Source organism: Colletotrichum graminicola (genome assembly GCF_000149035.1).
Source record: "Colletotrichum graminicola M1.001 genomic scaffold supercont1.2, whole genome shotgun sequence".
Taxonomy (NCBI): Eukaryota; Fungi; Ascomycota; class Sordariomycetes; order Glomerellales; family Glomerellaceae; genus Colletotrichum; species Colletotrichum graminicola.
The window spans coordinates 1,313,552-1,334,788 of record NW_007361006.1 but is presented as its reverse complement, the minus strand read 5'-3'; the positions used below and the strand labels follow the sequence as shown (position 1 = coordinate 1,334,788).

Genomic DNA, 21,237 nt, shown 5'->3' with positions numbered 1-21,237 from the left:
CCTGTTCTTACGGCGAGCATTCAGCTATGGATTGTCTCCTAAGCCGCCTTTGATCCGGTTGCCGCCCGCGTTCAGTGTTGGTGATACCACCACGCTCTCTTCTGTTCCGGTTCGCTCATCGCATGAACCTGGCACCTCGCTCCCTGCTGGTCGACACGACCCCTTCCAATCCCTCAGTTGTTGTCCAATCCGGACCCTCCAACCCCAGAAAGTGCCACCCATCCAACAACTGGCGACCTTCCCAATCGATGCGTAGTCGTGAAAGTGTATAATACGCTTGCCCTTATCTAGAGTGGCAGATCAACATTCATGCCTACAGAATCTTCTATTTCTGTAATAAAGAAAGGCCCAATCCACAGGAACCACAATCTAATTGATTAAGGCAGTCAATAGTCTCATTGTCGAGACCACAGACTGGCTTGTTCTTCGTGTCAGACGATCAGTTGCCGACGCCATTCGCGGCATGACTTGCATACTTACGCGTCCAGGGCAAGATAAACGCCACTGGAGGTTTTATTTGCCACATTCAGTCTTCCATTGATCGTGGGACACGGATCTATGCCGCAAAACTGGCAGACTGCCAGCTGAATCCTCCATAGACCCGAACGCTCTCTTGCGGTCCAAATGTGCCCTCTCCAGAGATGGTGATTGCACGACGACATAGGACAATATTTATGCAACAGTTCAACGTCGTCGGGTGTTACGCTTGTTGACACGGTATAATCAAATACTCTAGGGTGTTTGTTGGGTAACCAGTTGCAGAATATCCCCATCGAACCCATTCTCAGGTTCTCCTCGGGCATATAGAGATAAGTTCGAGGCTGTCAGATAGACTCGGTGACCCCGGTTGTTGAGTGGCATACAGGAGGCTAGCTGCGTATCGTTGGAGGGGGGTGGCAAGGCTTCTCACGTTCCAACTAATACCCTGCACTACAGCCGGCTGTATAGGCCTTAATTACTAACAAGGCAGTTCCAAGTACAGCAACGTAGTATAGATATAGAGACGCTTCCAAAACGTTTGCGAATCTTTGGAACATATGTAATTTTACCTCTTCCCACCCTTGAAGAAACAAAACATCAACCGTTATTAAACCCGATGCTTGGGGCACTTCAGCCGCAGTCTTCGCTGAAACCCTCAGTCTCCCAGGCTTTGGCGATGACGCCCCCTATCTCGAGCCCGGCTGCCTTGTACACTCTGCTGATGTCCTCCAGCTACTTCTCCAGGACGACTTCGTACACGTGATCGGACCCGTCGGGCGCCCTCTCCTCGCACGCCTGCAACGCGCGGCCGGGCCTGTTGCCCCGGTCGGTCTCGATGATCTTGGTCGTCGTCGCAGCCTCTTGGCCTCGTACGCCCGTAGCGCCCCCTTCCACGTCCCCGAGGGTACAGATGACGCATATGGATGGATTGGGATACAATAACAGTACCCAGGCTCGGAATTGTCAGCCGCAAGTCCTCCAAGTTGATTTTTATATATATTCCTCACTCACATACCTCGAAGGACAGTAACTGGGGATACATACTGAAATTCGGAGCCACGTGCCGTGATCTGGGCCCAGATTATGTGGACTTCACGACGGATAGTAACTATGAAGACTGTGTTCGCCTCATTAAGATGGCAGAATGGGGAGACTAATCAAACCATGCAGTTTGATATGATCACACTGAAGATGTCATTACCCTTGATAGTTCTATAGAATTACACAGGGTTGATTACTAGAGCCACCCTGAACCAAGACATTACCGTCAGTTCTGTACAGATGGCGGATAGACAATACCTTTAGTCTCTGTGCTGCTCTGAACTTCCAAGATGGTTTGCTGTAAATAACTATCTAAATAACCGCTCCTATCCGAAATTGCAATTGAGAGCTGTCTAGAATATAAATCAAGACAGCTCCATCTAGCAGCCACCAGAGTAAGTAGTCTGATTAGTCTACATGAATGCAAACCTTGAATCGTGCTGTATGTTTGACTTTTTTAAGTTTCCACCATCCGACGCTCCGAGTTGTTGACCTCCTGGCCTCAGAGTCATAAACCATGCATATTTTGACTGTTTGCAGACAACTCAAGGTTAGCCTGCCTTATAACTACCTGGTAGCAGTCTCGCTTGACGTTTGTTGCAGTCAAAGACATGTCATCGAATCTGCCCCCACGGGGAAACATCCTCCTCCCAGGGTGCGGTTCAGATGACATCCCTATGCTACATTCTTTCATCTTCTTCTATGCGAGATCAAACTCTAAAAAGCCGAGTCTAGTCCCATGGACGAAGCACGAGACGGAAGACTTGAGCTTCCTGTAGTAGTGAACCTGGTCTCTAGATAGATTGTCCTCATCGCATGGTTCCTTAACAACGCTCCCAGACGCTTAACCGACTCTACCGCCAACTGCCGGCTGGCATGATTCGGTATCTTTAGTGTCCTTCTCACGAGTTCATGGGACGCGGGTTTGTCGAGTGTTGGAATCGTTTGGTAAGATATTACTTTAGTGAATACCTGACACTTCCTTGATCTTTGCCTCTTCAGCTCCCATCCAGTCTATCCCTCTATTACCAGAGCCAGTGAAGAAACCCCTCTAATCCATAAGTCTTACTCCCCCGAAACTGCCATTCCTTATGAACCCCGGACCAACCCTGCTGTCCAAAGTGGGGTCTGGGTGGAACGCGGAGATCTCCCGGCATCCTCGTTCCCCGTCAAAAAAGTCAATGACGTTCCGTGTCCGACAAACCCATGCAACCACGGGTCATCGCGGACACATTTCTGGGAGAGAATAGAGAATTCACCAGAGTGTGACGTAAGACTGATATGCCGAATCCCGTTCATGAATCTAGAACCGTGCCAAGCATAAGTAAGCGCGACATGTCTAGCAGCAGGGTGAAAATACCATCCCGTATCGGTATAACGACGATACGCCGACAAAAGAAAGAAACAGATAACAGACATGTCAAAACCAGTCCTCATCGTTATCGGCACCGGTTGGGGAGGTTTCACCCTCACCCAGAAGGCCTCGCTGGCCAAGTACGACGTCAAAGTCATCTCTCCCATCCGCACGATCCAGTACACGCCGCTGCTCGCCAGCGCCGCCTGCGGCCTCTTCGACTTCCGCCTCGCCGAGGAGCCCGTCCGCCGGAAGCACAGGGCCAAGCAGGCGTACTACAATGTCATCGCCGAGGACATTGACTTTGAGCGGCGCGTCGTCCGGTGCAAGACCGACCCGCCGACGACGACGCCGGCCTCCTTCGAGATCCGGTACGACAAGATCTGCATCGCGCCGGGTTGCGCGACGCAGGACTTTGGCACGCCCGGTGCAGCGGAGCATGCCGTCTTCCTCCGGACGACAGATGACGCCCGCGCCATCCAGCGGCGCATCCTGCAGATGCTGGATACGGCCTCGCTCCCGACCATGGCGAACAGAGCGCAGGACCGGCGCGACAGCCTCAACATCCGCATCGTCGGCGGCGGTGCCGTGGGCCTCGAGGCCGCCGCCGAGCTGTGGGACCTGTGGTTCGAGGAGCTGCGCTTCCTTTTCCCCCACCTAGACGGCGAGCTGACCATCACCATCCACGACGTGGCGCCGACGATTCTTTCGACATTCGATGCCCGGCTGAGCGAGTACGCGACGCGCTCGCTCGAGGGCAAGCAGGTCCGGATTATGACGAGCTCGCACATCGAGCGTGTCGAGGCGGACGCCATCTACACCAAGGAGGACGGCCGCCTGCCGTACGGCCTGCTCATCTGGGCGACGGGGAACAAGGCCAGTCCTCTGGTGGACCGGCTGCCGGTGAAGAAGCCCGAGCATGGGCTGCCACGCATCCTGACCGACAAGTACCTCCGTGTGCTACGGCCCGACGGGAGCCCGATGGAAGACGCCTACGCGCTGGGGGATGCCGCCGACATCGAGGGGGAGTCGCTGCCGACCCTGGCTGAGGTGGCCCTGCAGAAGGGCGAGTACCTGACCGGCGTGCTCAACTCGGACGACGACAGCGTCCGGCCAGCGCCGTTCATCTACAAGCAGCGGGCGCTGCTAGCGTACCTGGGCCGCCACGACGGCGTCATCGCCGGCCGGCAGGAGTGGACCGGCGCCAGCGCGTGGATCGCCTGGCGGTCGGGCAGCCTGGGGTGGACGAGGAGCTGGAGACGAAAGATCATGATTGCCATCTACTGGGCTTTTGTCTGGGTAGCTGGCAGAGACATTGCGAGGCCGTAGTTGTCGACTGAGGGCTGGTATCTACAACAGGGGCGTACGTTCAAGTTGCTCACAAATCCAGGGAGAGGAACTACCGCATCTTTGTTCTCCGGCTACATCATGGAGTTCTTGGCTCTGATGCATTGGCTTCATTATCCTATCATAATATGTCCTTAGAAATGAAATTATAAAACTCGAAAAGAAAGCCGAGGCTCGGTTCCAGGGCAAAAATCCCTATAAACATCTCGTTTCCATCACAAGTGGACCGTGCTCCGTCGCCCCTAAGAAGGAGGTTCCCAGATCTTTACATATGCACAATGGGCACGTAGCGGCTCTGGTCGGGTATTTGGGTTCGCTAGACAGATTTCGGGTGATTCGCTTACGCACCACCAGCGCCGTTGTAGGCGATGAGGTTGGGGCTGCTTCTGAGGTTGCCGGTGACTCTGCCAGTGGTGGCGAGGGCCTTAATGCGGGCGACGACCGCGGCAGGGGTACCCACGTTCTCGACGGACTGGAGGTAGTTGACCAGGCCAGCAACGTGAGGAGAGGCCATAGATGTACCGGAGATGGAGTTGGTGGCGGTGGTAGAGCCAATCCAGGTGGACAGGATGGAGCTGCCAGGGGCGAAGAGGTCGAGGGAAGTGCCATAGTTGCTGTAGGAAGCAATGGCCCAGGTGCTGGTGATGGCACCGACGGTGATAGCGTTGGGGGCGTTGGCGGGCGAGACGTTGGCAGCGTTCTGGGCCTCGTTACCGGCGGCGACGACAGTAATGACGCCGGCGCTGTAGGCGGCATTGATGGCGGTAGTCCAGGCGGTAGAGCTGGGACCTCCAAGGGACATGTTGATGACAGACTTGCTAGCGCGACCCTTGGTGGTGATGTCGTTGACGGCCCAGTTGTAGCCGGCGAGAATGACGGAGGTGGAGGCGCTGTTGCCGACGAAGACCTTGACGGAGATCAGGCTGGTGAGCTTGGCGACACCGTAGGTGGTGGAACCAATCGTGCCGGCAACGTGTGTGCCGTGACCGAGAGTGTCGGTGTGAGCACCACCGGCGGCGTTGTAGCCGAGCGTGGCGCGGCCGCCGAAGTTGGTGTGGCCGACATTGATGCCAGAGTCGACAACGTAGGCAAAGGTGCCAGAGCCGGCGTTGGTGTCGTAGAGGTACTGGGTAGATCCCGAGGTACGGCGGGAAACGGTACCCAGACCCCAGGGAGCACCGGTCTGAGTGGCAATGGCGGACAGAGTCCAGAGCTGATCACGCTCAACAGAGGCAACCTATCAACGAGGATTAGCATGGCGCCTACGGCGTGAGTGTCTCAGAAGACGGTCTTACCTCAGGGCTGCTCTTGATGATGTCGATGGTGGCGTCGTCGAACTTGCCAGAGTATGCTTGGAAACTGTTGAAGGAGAAGGTGCGCTCAGCTCCGGGGAACTGACGCTTGTCGAGACTGCGGGAGTGGACATCGTTGATCCAGCTCAAGTGGGAAGTGAGGCCCTCGACACTGACGGTGTTCTTCAGGGTGATAATGTAGCTGCCTTCAATAGTCTGGGCGGTGACCTCGGTAGCCTCCTCCCGGCGAGTAGGGGCTGCCATGGCGCAGGCCGCAGCCGCGAGCATAGCAAAACGCTTGAAGCCGACCATTTTGACTGAGGGTACCGATATGCTGGAGTGGGGACTGTTGTGAGAGGATGAGGGGTGAGTGAGGAAAGGGAGACACGGATTGTCGTGGGATATCCAAGCGGATTATATATCTCTGAATCTCACGAGTAGAGCACCTCCTCGTGGATGCGATGCGGCTGGCTCATCCCTGCCCTTGATGGTGTCTTTGTCGCTGCGTGCATCTGGTACTGAGTTCTGAGGCGTTCTTCGAGAAGCAAGCAGTACGTACACAACCCTGGCCCCTGTCAGCTAATTAACAGCCACAGCCGCAGGACCGGGCCAAGCTAACGTTAACAGGACCAAGCCTCGACCGGCCAGGATACCGAGCGCCGTCACGGCTGGTGCGGGAACCAGATAAACGGATGGGACGATGCAAAAGGGGGAAGGAGAGGACGGATGGCGCAATGTGGCGGACATAAAAGACTCGTTTTGGGAGTTCGTGTAGCTGAATCAGAAATAGGAAGCTGATTGACAATGTTGTTGGCGACGCGGTAGGACGCACAAGGTTGGAGGCTTGCTAGATCGACTTGGCAATGCAACGAGGCTATCAGAGGGGTTGTGAAGACCCTGGATAATTGGCCAGCACGCAAACATTGGCGAGAATTCGGGCAGTGTGTAGTCACATGCTTCCAGTGAACCAATGGCCCAAGACGGAGTTGAATTCGAAGATGAGCATGAGAGACATGGATCCAGGCCACGGGAGATGCCCACTTGAAGGAGCGAAGGCCCGATAGCATTGAGACTCGATAGACGAGAGGCGTGTTTGGTTTGTGATGGGTAACTTCCGCTGCTATAGAACCGGCAATCAAATCGAGTTACACAGAGATTGTTGACTTTGGGCCGCAGGGCAAGACATTGGCAAAGGATGTCCTAGGACAAGGCCAGCCAATTGGAGAGGAGGCGAAAGGCACTATTGAACGTCAGCGATCCGATCTGGCTGAAGACGGCCAGTACCATTTCAAAGAGAGCGCGCCAAGCTTCTTTATGCATACTTGCGGACCTGTCCTAAGAAACCTAGCGAGTCGTGCCCAACCCCTTTGTAATTGGTCATGAGTGAAGCCTCTCTCTGGGGGGAGGGGAACGTTGAAGCATACTCCGTCAATGGTCATTCCTATCTGATCTGCGGATGTGTTGGTGATGGCGATAGCGTCAGTAATTACCAATCGGAAGACACCTAGCACCTTGCAAGATATTCGTATGCGTGGCGAGGAACTGGTCGTCGTGCATGAGAGCAATGTAACGGTAACTAAGATATCTCGCCTTCCTCTTTTGGAAGGAGGATACGAAGCGTGATCAAGTTCTTAATCGTGGCCGGCTGCCAATTGCGGCCCAATGTGGCTCATGATGAGAACCGCGCAGAGAATGGCGATTTAAAGTCGTGATGGCTATTGCAGATGAGCACAGCGCCAGGATGGCGGCCTCGTTCCCTTTTGGGAGAGCTGCGTTGTTGTTCGGTGCATCTCGGTGATCGTGGGATGGTTGGGAGACCTGAGAACAGCAGGTCGATAGCGCGTCGATGCGCACGATTATTGGCGGGGATTTCTCGCTTGTTGTCGGACAATCAACCACCCCACATGGTGACGCGGATACGCAGTCAACAGCAAAGATGCGGTGAGCTGTCGAGGATGAATTGAGACGGTCTTGCTGAGCGTTGCGGGCTGTTCTGATTCGAAACAGAGTTGTGGTTCGTTGGTCTTTAGATTCATGTTTAATTAGCGCCTGCATGCAGAAAGGAATCGAAAAGGACGTGCACGAGGAAATCGAACTTGTGTGAAGAGGAAGGAAGGGCAGGAGGAGGCATGATAGCGCCCCTAGAAAGAGCCCCTCCCAGTCAACTCACTTTGTTATCCGTACCTGCCAGAGCTTCTTAGCAAGAAAGTGCGGGGAGAGCCTCTTCCCCACGGAAACATAGCTATTGGTACGTCACTCCTTTGGGCAGCATGTACTCCGTAACTGAGGAAGAGGAAGATGCCCCCATGCCGATAAGCTAATTGACTCACAGCAGATCTCGGCAGCTGTTTGTTGTGGCTGGGTGCACCTGCCGGGGCTGGACTTAATGCGGATGCAAGCGCCACTTGATACGTACTGCCACTGCGTACATTCGTGCAAAGAATGTATAGTCCGAAAGAAGGGAAGTGCCTCATCACGTTTGACGAGAAGCCCCTGGTTCCTGGCCAAATAGTTGTAGTAATAGTACGAAGTACCATACACTGAGGTTTTGTACTGTGAGTTTTGCTTGGCAAGACATGCGTGTTCAATCTCCTTGCGTGTTACGTTACCACTCTTGGGCTTCTTCTGTAGCGGGGACGGGGGGAGCACCAGCTGAAGAAGACAAGACGAGGGCGTCTGACCCACGGAGGCGAACTCGGACGTCCCTGAGACCACTTGCGTTGAGATATTGATCGGGGAAAGCGCAACAGCCGTATTGAATCCAGAATGGGAAAGAACTTCGTGAACCTCATCAAGGGCAAGAGCAGACCTAATGCTAACCTAGCACGCGGAGCGCAAAAAAACATGCACACTTTAGCCCACCCACACCAAATGCTCCCTTTCCCTACCCCTATGACTAGAACCATAATAATCCAAATATTGCCATACAAATAAGCGATTTTAAATGCTTATAACATTATCTATTAGAATTATGTTATTTTGCCCTCTCTTATAATAGTCTCTTTAAGTCGCTAAGGCATTTGATCTACCTACTTGTTAATAGTCTCTTACTATAACTTTTGCTCCTAGGCCTCTATAGCTAGCTTAGTAACTTTACCCTTATCCTAATATAAATACTGCCTTATAGTCTCTTTTAGTATAGACTAGTAATTCTTAATAGGACTCTAATCTAGGCTGTTATAATAATTAAAGTAGAACTTTAGACTATAAGCTATCTTTTAGTCCTAGACTTTATTTCTTTATAAAGGACTATACCCTAAATCCTTATCTTCTTTAAGAATAAAGTTATTACTATATTTAAGCTAATATTTAATATAAGGCTTAAGAATTTAGTTAATATAGTAGTTATAAGTTATCTTACTATTATAGTTACTAGTGTTATAAAACATAAGGTTACTCTTAAAGTTATATCTAATAGCTGCTTATATATAGACCTTTTTTTAGTGCTTATCTTAAGGGGCGTTAACCTCTTAGTAGTAGTTATTATAGTATCTCTTACTGTCTTTTTAAATAATATAAATTCTTCTTTTTAGCCTAAGGCTAAAGTGATATTTATTAGAAAATTAGATTTAGCGCTAGTAAGAGATATCTAGCTACTTTAAAAGCAGCTCTTAGGCTTTCTTAACGTAATCTGTTATAGTGTAAGGGCTAACCTAGTTCTTATAGTAAGTAATACACTTATAGTATCTAAGTGTACCTATTACCTAGCAGACAGTCTACTAGTAATAGTTAACTTCTAGGCTAGCCTTAGTAGGTAGGGACTACTAAGAAAAGGTCCTTATATCCTATCTATAGTCTTATAGTAATCTTTTTATCTTCTAGATATTATTAGAGGATAGTATCCTCTTTTTTTTTTATGTTTTATTTATATAAGGATTATTATAGAAGTAGTAAGAACTATTAGTAAGAATGTTATACCTAGACCTCTAGCTGACCCTATAGTAGTTAAAAATCTGCTGCTTTAGGTACAATAGGTTAATATACAATAAATAATTAACTACCCCTTAGATCTTTGACTTTCTTAGGGTATTAAAGTGCTTGTAGCCTATTTTGTATAGATATAAATTGAAGAAAAAAATGATGATGAGGGTGCGATAGTGTGGCAGTTGTGAGGGGTAATAATAGGGGTTAAGTGGTGATGTAGTCTATAGTGTGCATGTTTTTTTGCGCTCCGCGTGCCTAGGTAACAAGCTATACATACCATGCCACCCGATCCCCATTCGGCCGGGCTGCCTACCTAGTCCGAGTACAGCTCGGTAGGTGGGCAGGTGCCGATAACGTGATAAGCTAGTGGGTCCCGTCTTCTCCCGCCCGAACCCCTGCGCCGCCCGCCAAGGTTTGCTCCTGCCTTCTGCCTTGGGAAACCCAAACCAGGCCACCAAGGAACCCTGATCGGGAAGTCACTACGCAGTAGGCACTCTTCGCTCCTGCTCCTCGTCCTCGTCCTCACCGTCCTCCTCGGCGTCTTCTTCTTGTTGTTTTGTTGTTATGGCATATCTCCTCGTCAGATGCAACGGCGGCGTGCCACGAAACCCTTTCCTCTTCCACGCGCTGCATCTAACGCGCCACCACATGTTCTAAGCTTCTTCCAGAACCCTTCCGGCCCGCTTGTAAGCGACGCAAAAGCTCACAGGCAAGACATTGCATCAGGACAATAAGAGTGCGCCACATCGAAATCGCAAAAGGACTTGGCCGAAGCGTCATCTCAGCCCTCGTCAACCCCGCCCCAGAGACACAGAATCCTGAGCTCTGCCGCGCACCGGTCCGCTGTCCGATGCCGAGATCCAGTCCGGCATGCGGGGGTGGGTGAGCTGTTCCACGCCTAGCCTCAATGCGTCCCAGTCTTCTCCCCCGTTCCTTTGTCCTTGATTTCTCGGCTGATGTTTGACACCCCGCCAGCACCTTCCTCGTGGCCTCGTACCCTGGCCAGCTGCAAGGGCTTCTTGCCCACGATCGACTTCCCATTTGCAGCTTTCCCAACAACCCACCCAGCAAGGCCCCCCCGGCCACATCCCCAGCACCCTTTTCCGGGACAGTCCAGTCACACGACAGGCGTACGGAGCATTTACCATTGCAACTACAGTACTGACGGTTGGGTGCTGTATCGGCTTTTTATTCTTGCACTATATGCCATGTCGCGTCCCTTTTGATCCAAATAAGGAAGGACGAAGGAGATGATCATCAAGGTGAGGCTCTGAGCGGAACGGGTCCAGCTACAGCGAGGCCTGTTGACCTTCTGAGAGCAACCTGTCTACCTTTAGCCTCTTGGCGACAATGACGCACCCCTCTGCTGTGATGGCGGCACGATCTCAGAGAGGTGAGATGACGGCCCCTGGTCTGGACCTCTACCACCTGCCACACTCGTCAACTCTATCCTGGCACGCCCGGCAATGGTGAACTTATACATTACTTGGCATTGAAAACTGATAGGATTCTTCCTCTCGCCCGTATCGCTGCTTTAAGGTCATGTTGCCAAGGCAGACCCTCAGGAGACTGAAGCGCTTGCAACCCACCTTCCCTTCACGATGCTCGGCCAGATGAAGTGCTCGGACTCATGGACATTCCGTCATGCTCCTGTACCTACCAAGCTGGCTCATTTTGCCTTAGTTGCAGACACTGGGTGCCCAAATCTCCGAGTCCAGGTCAATTTAACAGGGGAACGCGGCTGGCGATTTGGCCGAGGCTGTCTCTACATCCATTGCGTACACCTACTCACCCAGCCAAGACTTTACGTGCGACGGTCACATTAACAGACGGCCGATGGCGTCCCGACAGAACAGGCTTCGCCACCCGATCCATGGCATCGGAAATTGTCTGTCCTTTGGCTTTCAATTGTCTCGGCATACTTACCCTCCGTGATTGCTGAGACCTCGGGCTTGGGCACCGTTACATCACCGTAGATGATGCGATGCGGAAACCACTCGCCATTTCGGACGACAACGGCGAGACCTCATGCGCCAGTCCTCTAGTGCTAGATCTTCCGTACCAGACCGGAACACAAATTCACACGACCTTCCTCTTCTAGCAAACGGTTCACCCAAACTTTGTCCTAAGCAGCACCACGTCGCGCGCCTCCCACTAGACCTCGATCTCGTGCGGTTCCCGGCCCACCCACCACGTCGTCTCTGCCGGCCGAAGCGGCCTCCCCCGTCGCGGTAGACGACGTCGCCCACACCCACGCCCTGGCCGCGGCAGTCCCGGCACTCGCCCTCGGCCTCGAACACGCCCCGGACCCACTGGTGCGTCGTCTGTCGGCGGCCGCACTCGTGCCCCCGGAGCATGGCCGCGCGGCATGGCCGGTGACGCCAGTGCACACCCAGGTGCAGGCAGCCGTACTCGGCCGTCACGTAGAGTTTGTAGCACATGTTTTGGGGGCGCGGGTAATGACTTTTCTTTTATTGTGCTGTGTTTTTGTGGCTTCTGATTCAATGACGCTCGGGGACCGCGAGGTTTCGTTCTCCGTGAGAGTAGAAAATGCCGACTTTATGGTTTGCTTGAACGGTGGATCGCTGTGAATTTTCGACTCTGGCAATCCACAGCTATCACACTCCCCTTTAGACGGAAGCTTTTAAACCAGAGTCGACGTTCGCTTCGCTTGAGTGAATAGAACGGTTCACATTCTATATACGTTAGTCATTCACTTTACTGGCATCCACTCGCCAGAAACTGGGTTCCAGCACTCGCGGTGAATTTCTAGTCTTTGGTTTGTCTGGGAAACCAACGACTTCCTTAGGCTCTCTTGGACACCAAATCTTGCCATTCCCAAGCGGATCAAAAAGGTATACTCAAGATGACTGAGAGTGTAGCGAAACGACAAGGGCGCCCAATGTCGCAAAAAGGGGCGGCTAATTATAGGCGAGGTTCAAGACACGATGCACTGATTGGGACGGCTACGCAATGCACAACTAATTTGTGGCGTGGTATCTGATTAGACCGCTTGGGAACGGGAATACGAAGCTGCTGTAACTCTAATATATGGGACAATCTTCCCCGCATGATATTCATCCATTGACACCTCTGCGCATGCCCGTCTCTATGCTTGGCCACAGCAACTGATCACTTGTAGGTAAGTTCTCAATTGAAGCACAGGGTCGCCGAAGGCTGAAAACAGCGAAGCGGATGAGGCGGATCTTGGAGCATGCAGAGTTTTCGCGGTGAGTTGTCGCACTTCTCGGGCAATGCGCTTGGCAAGTGGCGAAAGTGATCTATATTATTCTATAAGTTCCACGGTGCTTGAATTGACAACTCTGCTCTTTGCTATGTGCACGGGCACTGTTTCGGTTTCTTATAACTGATATGAGTTAGGAAACCTCACTATGAACTGCAAGACAAAGTTTAAAACACGCCTTTGACTGCATCCTACTTCATTACTTCTCCACTATGGCTCGTATTCAAAGTTTATACTTCGTTGTTTACTCGATCCGGGTAAGGCGTGGATTATGTCGTCACGCGAGTGCTGACTGAATATCCCTCGGGCAAAGAGTGGCGCGGTTCCTTGTGATAACGCCTTTCCCTGATTGTTGCACCAAGCATCGTCGATCGTAACCCCGCTTTCGGCGGCATAACTCCGTTGCCTTGAAAGAGACGGAAACCAACAATTCGCGGCAGCCATGTCCGTCGCGACGGAGAAATTTTCCCCAGACCCGGAGCGCCGGCAATGATCCTCGTTTGGCAGAGGACCGCGCTAAGTATAGATATCCCCACATATAGAATACCCTAACCAGGCCTGAGCATGGATCATGAAAAGGTTAATATATAAGAAAGGCCAGTCTTGGTCTTTTTTTTTTCCATCATCCCTTTAGCCATTTCTTCTCCGGCCTGGATTAGGAGTCGGACTTAGCACCCGCTATCGCCGATATGCAGTTTCCGAAACCGTCGTCGATGCTCGGTCGTATTGGTGGCCTCGTCCCGGCCCTGCTCCTCCTCGGTGCACTCCTGGACGGAGCCGGCCTGTGCCGCGCCGACAACCCCATCGTGCAGACAATTTACACCACAGACCCGGCACCCATTGTCTACAACAACAGGGTGTATGTCTTCACCGGCCACGATGAAGACGGGTCCACGACCTTCGTCATGCGTGACTGGCACGCCTACTCGAGCAGTGACATGGCCAATTGGCAAGACCACGGCGTCGTGGCCTCGCTGGCTACCTTTAGCTGGGCTAATGCCAACGCGTGGGCAGGGCAAGTCATTGCCCGCAACGGCAAGTTTTACTTTTACGTTCCCATCCGGCGCACCACGGGGTCGATGGCCATCGGCGTTGCCGTCGCCGACTCCATCACGGGACCGTACCGGGACGCTCTCGGCAGGCCGCTCGTCGACAACAACGAGATCGACCCTACCGTCTTCATCGACAACGACGGCCAGGCCTACTTGTATTGGGGAAATCCGAACCTGTCCTATGTCCGCCTGAACCAGGACATGATTTCATACTCCGGCTCTGTCAACCGCGTCACTCTCACCCCGCAAGGCTTCGGCACTCGTACCTCGGGCGCCACCGCTCAGCGGCCTTCCGCCTTCGAGGAAGGGCCGTGGTTCTACAAGCGGGGGTCGACTTACTACATGGTATACGCCGCCAACTGCTGCTCCGAAGACATCCGCTATTCAACCTCATCTTCGCCTACGGGTCCTTGGACGTACCGCGGGTTAGTGATGGCGACTGCCGGGTCATCCTTCACGAACCATCCGGGTATCGTCGATTTCCAAGGCAACTCGTACTTCTTCTACCACAACGGCGCGCTCCCGGGAGGGGGCGGATACACGCGTTCCGTCGCCGTCGAGCAGTTCACCTACGGGAGCGACGGGTCCATCCCCACGCTAAAGATGACAACGGCCGGCCCGGCCCAGATCGGCACCCTGAACCCCTACGTGCGCCAGGAGGCCGAGACCATTGCCTGGTCGTCTGGCGTCGAGACCGAGACGTGCTCGGAAGGCGGCATGGCCGTCAGCTGGATCAACAACAACGACTACATCAAGGTCAAGGGCGTGGCATTCGGCAGCGGCGCCCGGACGTTCAGTGCCCGCGTGGCCTCGGCCAACAGCGGCGGGAGGATTGAGCTGCGGCTCGGAAGCACCTCTGGCGCGCTCGTGGGCACCTGCACGGTGGCCGGGACGGGCGGGTGGCAGAACTGGACCACGGTGACGTGCCCTGTGAGTGGCGCGACGGGCACGCAGGATCTATACTTCAGGTTTACCGGGGGCGGCGGGGAGCTATTCAACTTCAACTGGTGGCAGTTCAGTGCCTAGGGGCTAAAACATCGAGGATGCTTGTTGCTTGGCAAATAAAGTTTTCTTCCCGGCCGACTGACCGTACGCGAGTCTCACGCTAGAGATGATCAAAGTCTGAATGGATGAGCGCGTGGATCCTGTTGCACGTAGATATGTTCCTGGATAGTGACCTCATTGTTGGTTGTTAGCAACAAATGGTAACCTGTGAGGCCAGAATTTCCCTCCGCCAACCTTATATGTCGATTGTATTTGCCACGTGAAATATCTATTGAAGGATATGGTGGCTCCAAACCCCCATTAGCGGTCTAGTAGAACCCACCCGGTCGATATGCAATGTCACGTTCCGTAGAAACCCAATGTGCGGCATCTCTGAGCTGTGCGATATCTCACTCTCTCAATACGGCATAGAATACCCTATGGCACAAAGCAACTGATGAATCTGACTCTATTTCAACGATGGCTATCGCTGGTGAGCTGGCTGGCAGGCCGATGTGAAAGTCGTTGCCAGCAGAAGCTCTACACACAGAGGCTACGAGGGCATAGGTCATTCCCATCGCCGACGCAACTTCATAAGTTGATTTGCTGAAAGATGTTGAAATCCAATTTAGCATCCGCGAAAAGATTCCGTCATCTCATCATTTGGAAACATGGAAATTTCATTCGCTGGTCCTACGTATGTTCCGTTGTCCTAATACTGATATAGCGTAGAGTCAAGAAGCCTAGAGGGTGCCAGGCTAGCAGCAACTGGGTTCAACGACCCGAAACGTTCAAAGATGGCCGAGAGAGTGTTATGTGCCGATTGCAACCCGCCGTCCACCCACCCACCGAGGAACGAGGTGCAGTCACTGTTGATCAGGACCCGACTGCTCGCATCCTTGGCAAGTTTCTGAAAGTCGTAGAAAAGGGACGCAATGTCCTTATCCTGTCCCGGGTGTCCCAGGGAGAAAGCACCGTAAGAGTGTCGGTCGAGTTGCCAATGAATAAGAAATATGTCGTCATCCGTAACAGGCGTAAGATAGTCAACATACTCGGGATATTTTGTTTTCTTCATCAATCTGGCGATTTGTTCCTTGAGCTTCCCTAGAAGCTCTTTGGGATCTTGTATCGCCATCATTTGCAAGGATAAGTCCTCCCAGGCATAAGTGATAAGAACCATGCCATACTCTGGATGGCCATAATCCAGGGTGTATGTTTGCGGGAGGTTCGTGTCGGATAAGATAACTCGAGGAAAGTCAGACGTTTGATTCTCCCAGAACTTTTCCGTTCTGATGAACAGCTTCGAGGATGCTGTCATGTGTAAATCGTGGATGCCTCGTTGTACTTGAGTGGAAAGGATTGGTTTGCCAGTAGTTTGAGAGACCGGAGCCACTGCGTGGACCATAGCCCGACTGGTGGTTCCAACGATGACAAGATCATACTGAACAGTGGTCGAGGTGCCGGCAGATATTTCCCGGACGGACACGCTGGAGCCATTCGGGGTGTCATCGCCGCCACTGGTAACTTCAGCAACTGTCCCAAGCTTGGTTTTGACCCCAAGTGCTGTGGCTGCATTCCAGATCTCCTTTGCGAGCTCGTGGATACCCGCCGGCAGGAGGCCTTCATCAGAAACCTTTGCGAATACAGCCTGGTCCGATTCGAGTCCATTGACGACCAGCCGTAGTACAGAGTTGAATCCAGCCGTGAACACTGCGCCAAAGCCGCCAGAGCCAATGCCCAGAGTACCAAACCGGTTGAAATCGTCTTCACTCCACTCTTTGCCGCCTGGGATATCCCACTCATGTTGATCGCCAAAGATGCGCTGGAGACCAGTGTAGAAACTGTCGTCTCCGAATACATCCAGGTACTTCTGCCATTCCGGAACAGCCAGCATTCGGGTGGCCAGGTCTTTGGAGCTGAGCCACTCCGTCAACTGAGCAGGCGGAGTGATCAACAGTTTACCGTCCTGGCTCAGACCGCCAAGGATAAGCTGTTTCCAGCCATTGTCGACTGTTTCGAATCCAGAAGGAGGGCCGTCCTCATCAAGCCACTGATTGGCAACTCCCTGGTAAAAGATAGTCGTGGGAACCTTGCCAGGATCAGGAAAGTTCTTTATGAAGGCGAAGCCAAATTGTTCCGCGTAGTAGTAGAGTAAGTCCTGGGAAGGCGGGAAGCGCATGGCGCCCATCTCGGCAACGTTGACGCCATCAGAAGCCTCGCTGGACCGCAAGCGGCCTCCCACTTCATGACTCGCTTCGATCAGTGTGACATTGGCTCCAGCCTTTGCCAGGTTGAAAGCCAGTACAATATTGGTAATTCCCACTCCTACGAGACCAATTGTTAGGCCTCTGGGAAGGGATCCAAGTGGCTGGTTGATGTCGCCAGCAGCTTGGTTCCATGCTGAGTACACAAGCTGAGGTGTGTCTACCCAGGCTTGAGGCCGCGCTTCCTGTCGGTCAGTGAAGGAAGATTGCCTCTTGATACCAAGAGGGCTTTGGGCCCTCTTGGTGGTGGCTAAATGCTCGAACCAGTCTGCAAGGGCCCAAAGGGTGGCTTTATCGTTTAAGGTGGAAATATGTGTTCCGCAGTAAGTGAGCTTCAGGGGTTCTACAAACGTTTCGATCCAGTTCAATACTGTTCCAAGGAATTGGGTCCAAAATGATAGCATATTGAAAGGTATGGAGTAGTCGACACACACATAGTGTCCATGAAAATAGCAATTTTACGGAGGGTGGGTAGTTCAGTGCTCTATGTATAAGAACAGGTGGACCGTGTAGCCCCTGTACGGATCGCCTAGTCATTGCGAATTATTTCACTTTACAACAAAAAAGGTAGGGCAGTCTCATAGCGTGACCTCGTATTTGGGCAACCCTGGCTCAAGACTATCGGACTGCAAGAAACTGTTCAAGTAAGCTTTCTAGGCGTATTCGAGTGCCCGTTACACTCCTCGAAAGATGATCGGCATCTTAGTGTAAGTGATCATTCTATCAAGCTCGGATGGTGCATCTTCGCAGGATGTCTACTGCGTAAATGGGAATTTCTTTTCGGCCAAAAGGAGGGCATGAAAGCCAGACAAGAGACCCTGAGCCCGTCGGGTCATGTGTGGATACTCTGCCGTGAGGCAGGGAAACAAACCTGGAAAATAAATCGTAGCCGGTAGGCTGATGGCCCCCTTCTAGTTGGTTGCCTTTCTCTAACCGCATTCAGGAAGCACCAGCTTCACTATAAGTTAATAGTCTGTGCAACCAGAAAGGCTATATCGTATCACCAAAATATATACAGTCTATAAAAATCCTAATCCTAATCCTAACGACTGTTCCAAACATCGATGTGTATATCTGAACTAGAATCGCCCACTCGGCTTGGGAGATTGGCGAGTAGGTGCGAGCAAGTTGTTCAGGTAGTCACTGACACGGTATAATACCTTAATCTACAACCCCATTGTGGAGCTTACCATAAGATTTTGTAACCTTGTCCCTGAGGTGTGGAGTGAACCATTAGCGGGTATTATGTGTAAGCCGATGGGATCGTAAGATTGGCTCGTCTCCACGTGTCGACTACTGCCAATATTATGAACAAATATACACCTCCGCTAACGGAGAGAACTGCGGACTCAGAAACTGGGCCGTCGCCCAGGACTCTGACTCGGGATGCGCACTCTCAATGGTAAATATGTGTTTGATATCCACAATGACCTTTCAACTTCCCAAGTAAACTTGACACTGATTCAAGGTAGCTGCAACGTGATTGGTTCACCGCTCTTGTTCGAGGGTGAAAAGAAAAGAGAAACGGCTAGCACGGAACAAGGTCATGAAGATATTTTCCGGTGTACACGAGTCGGGTCTATGAAGATCTACAACCACAAGAGATAAGCGGTCAAGCATGAATCTTCAATTACTGTAGTGGGGACGTGAAAGTGTGGAATCACTTGATACTCTTCACTCTTTGAAAGCACGAAAAGCACATGTGCGGGTTCATCATCTCGGAGTTTCTCTCGGCGCTTTAGGGAGAGGTCATATTTCAATATATAAATTTGTAAGTGTCTGGCAGCAAACAAATAGAGTAGTTGGCCTATTTGTATTGAAGTCGTCCGAGCTGAAAATACGCCTTGTAAGACCAAAGTAGACGATATATGATAGATGCCATACCGGCAGGCAATGCAGAATTTCTTTTGTGATTGGTTATGGAAAGTTTCATAGATTATAATCACGCAGTCACTCGTCCCCGCCAAGCCAAGTTCCGTGATTCATGTGTCCCACTTTGGAAAATATCGCCGTCCAACTCTGCGGGCTTCTCGGGAACTCATACAACTGCAGGGGTCACTAGTGCAGCAGATAGTACACTGGCCTGAGAAAATACGACAGCCCAAAATGCGATATATGATGGGTCCTAAGGGCCAGACCTCCAAATGTATTGACAGTTATAAAGTACATGTGTAGGTAGAATTGCTTCCAAGACCCAACAATTTCAACACGCACATGCCTATCGAAAGTCATGGATCTTGCAAATCTTCTCGTAGCGCTTTGCGCGACAACGAAGTATGCTTTGGAGTTACTGCCAAAAGTAGCTAGAGTTTTCGTGTCATTGGATGGCACTCTTAACACAAATACGTTCATCTCAGAAACCCAAGATTGGAGTTTCTCCGTCGGCAATGCACATTATCTGGCCGTTGCCTCAAACCCAGTTTTGTCCATACCGTACAGATTGGACCGGTTTTCCTCGGGTCCAATCACATATATTTCCGCACTTTCCGGCAAAACAACGGGAGAAGAGCTTCGACAAGTCATCAATGACTCCTTTAGACAGGACGACGTCTTCATCGAAGGCTTTCTCAACGATATCCTCGTCAGTGCTGCTGGCCCCGACGATCTGGATGTTTCGGTCATCGATTACCTTGGTAGTCTGGGATCAAAGATTATCTATGCTGACACCGACGGACCTAATACCTGCGGTAGTTCAACATTGACTCCATGCCCTCTTTTCGCAACAAAAGTTGGGAACAAACTCTCTTTGAGCAAAGTTCAGCTGCTCTACCCCGATACCTACAGGACTTTCGTAACTGGCACGTACGAGTCGAATGGCACCTACAAGTCCTTCACTCAAGCCGAAATAAACTCAGGGTATCCCTTAATCCCTGTCCCTTCAAGACTCTACAGCATTGAGGACAGGAGGCCATTGGCAGGCCAGCGCATCGGTGTCAAAGATATCTACGATCTCGAGGGCATCCAAACCACTGCCGGCAGTCTATCATACGTCGCAGTCAATGGCGTTGCTAGAAAGACTGCGCCGGCTCTTCAGCGGATCATCGATCTTGGTGGAATCGTCGTCGGCAAGCAAAAGACGGCACAATTCGCTTCCCCCGCGTACCCCTGGAACTGGAACGACGAGTACTACCCCAGAAATCCACGCGGCGACACTTATTTGAGCTGTTCAGGCTCCTCATCCGGAGCGGGCTGCTCTATTGCCGCTTATGACTGGCTTGACTTCGCCATAGGAACCGATACTGGTATGTCAGTCCGGCAGCCAGCTGCATTTTCCGGAACCTACGGCAACAGGCCCTCGCAGGGTATGATTCTTATGGACAATATTGTAACTAATGCGTACAACACCGATACCGCGGGAGTCATTGCTCGCGACCCTGGGAAGTGGGCTTCCTTTGCCAAGGCTTGGTACGGTCCGTCACTCCATGAGCAAACGTCTCTAAATGGCTTACCCGCTCTCTCATTGCCCGACGATCATACATTTCCAAAGCGTATCCGGTATCCGGTGGATCATCTCCCGTTACAGAATCCTGCTGCCGAGGCCATATTACAGAAGTTTTTGAGCGATGCATCGACGGCGCTGGGTGCTACTATAGAAAACTTTAACCTGAGCGCGACTATCGAAGATGTTGCCGGCCGACCCCTCTTGAAAGTTTTGGATGACCTACTTGTCCTTTGGACACACGATTTGATCAAAGAGACCGCCAAGCCTTTACTGGCCAAGCACGCTCCAGTCTTCCCCCAACTCGACGAACCCTACCGCCAGATCTTCCATTCTTTGACCGTTAAGAACGAAGTGTATAAGGCGGCCATGACGAACCGGACCCGTGATGCGGCAGCCTGGCATGAAAAGGTTCTCTTCTCCACCGATCAATCCTGTTCAGAGAGCATCCTCATATACGACATCGGGACTGGCGGGATGCCGTCATTCAGGGAACGAGACCTAAACAATATGCCGGGTGCCGCGCTGCCTGCAGAGCCCACAGGTCCTGGTGCCGCCTCGATGGTCTCTTCATACTTTGGCGACGTTGACTATACCATTCCCCTTGGACAGGTGTCCTACTTCAGTAATATCACATACCAGGCAGAGACGATGCCAGTGACGGTTAATATTGTAGCAAAAAGGGGTTGCGACTTTGTCTTGTTCAATATGGTTAATGAGTTAGCGCACCGCGGCATTGTGAAGACCGTGTTGACAGGACAGACTGCCTTTAAGAGTTAGGCCTGGCCTTCACATTGAACAGTTCCGTAGGCTCGA

General features: G+C 52.0%; 5 protein-coding genes across 5 annotated transcripts; 3 read left to right on the top strand and 2 right to left on the bottom strand.

The window, feature by feature from the left end:
• Positions 1–2,938: 2,938 nt before the first annotated feature.
• Positions 2,939–4,204, top strand: GLRG_00822 (uncharacterized protein; the record flags this gene model as incomplete). The annotated part of the gene is made up of 1 exon (XM_008091507.1): positions 2,939–4,204. One exon carries the CDS (start codon positions 2,939–2,941, stop codon positions 4,202–4,204), a length of 1,266 nt encoding a protein of 421 aa, XP_008089698.1.
• Positions 4,205–4,562: 358 nt separating this feature from the next.
• GLRG_00821 (subtilase) lies at positions 4,563–5,826 on the bottom strand (the record flags this gene model as incomplete). Its single annotated transcript, XM_008091506.1, has 2 exons — positions 4,563–5,459; positions 5,518–5,826. The coding sequence occupies 2 exons, from the start codon at positions 5,824–5,826 to the stop codon at positions 4,563–4,565; spliced, it is 1,206 nt and encodes a 401-aa protein (XP_008089697.1).
• A 7,545-nt stretch (positions 5,827–13,371) lies between these two features.
• On the top strand, positions 13,372–14,760 carry GLRG_00820 (carbohydrate binding module; the record flags this gene model as incomplete). Its single annotated transcript, XM_008091505.1, has 1 exon — positions 13,372–14,760. The coding sequence occupies one exon, from the start codon at positions 13,372–13,374 to the stop codon at positions 14,758–14,760; it is 1,389 nt and encodes a 462-aa protein (XP_008089696.1).
• A 670-nt stretch (positions 14,761–15,430) lies between these two features.
• On the bottom strand, positions 15,431–17,386 carry GLRG_00819 (flavin containing amine oxidoreductase; the record flags this gene model as incomplete). Its single annotated transcript, XM_008091504.1, has 1 exon — positions 15,431–17,386. The coding sequence occupies one exon, from the start codon at positions 17,384–17,386 to the stop codon at positions 15,431–15,433; it is 1,956 nt and encodes a 651-aa protein (XP_008089695.1).
• A 1,826-nt stretch (positions 17,387–19,212) lies between these two features.
• On the top strand, positions 19,213–21,201 carry GLRG_00818 (amidase; the record flags this gene model as incomplete). The annotated part of the gene is made up of 1 exon (XM_008091503.1): positions 19,213–21,201. One exon carries the CDS (start codon positions 19,213–19,215, stop codon positions 21,199–21,201), a length of 1,989 nt encoding a protein of 662 aa, XP_008089694.1.
• Between the last annotated feature and the right edge of the window lie 36 nt (positions 21,202–21,237).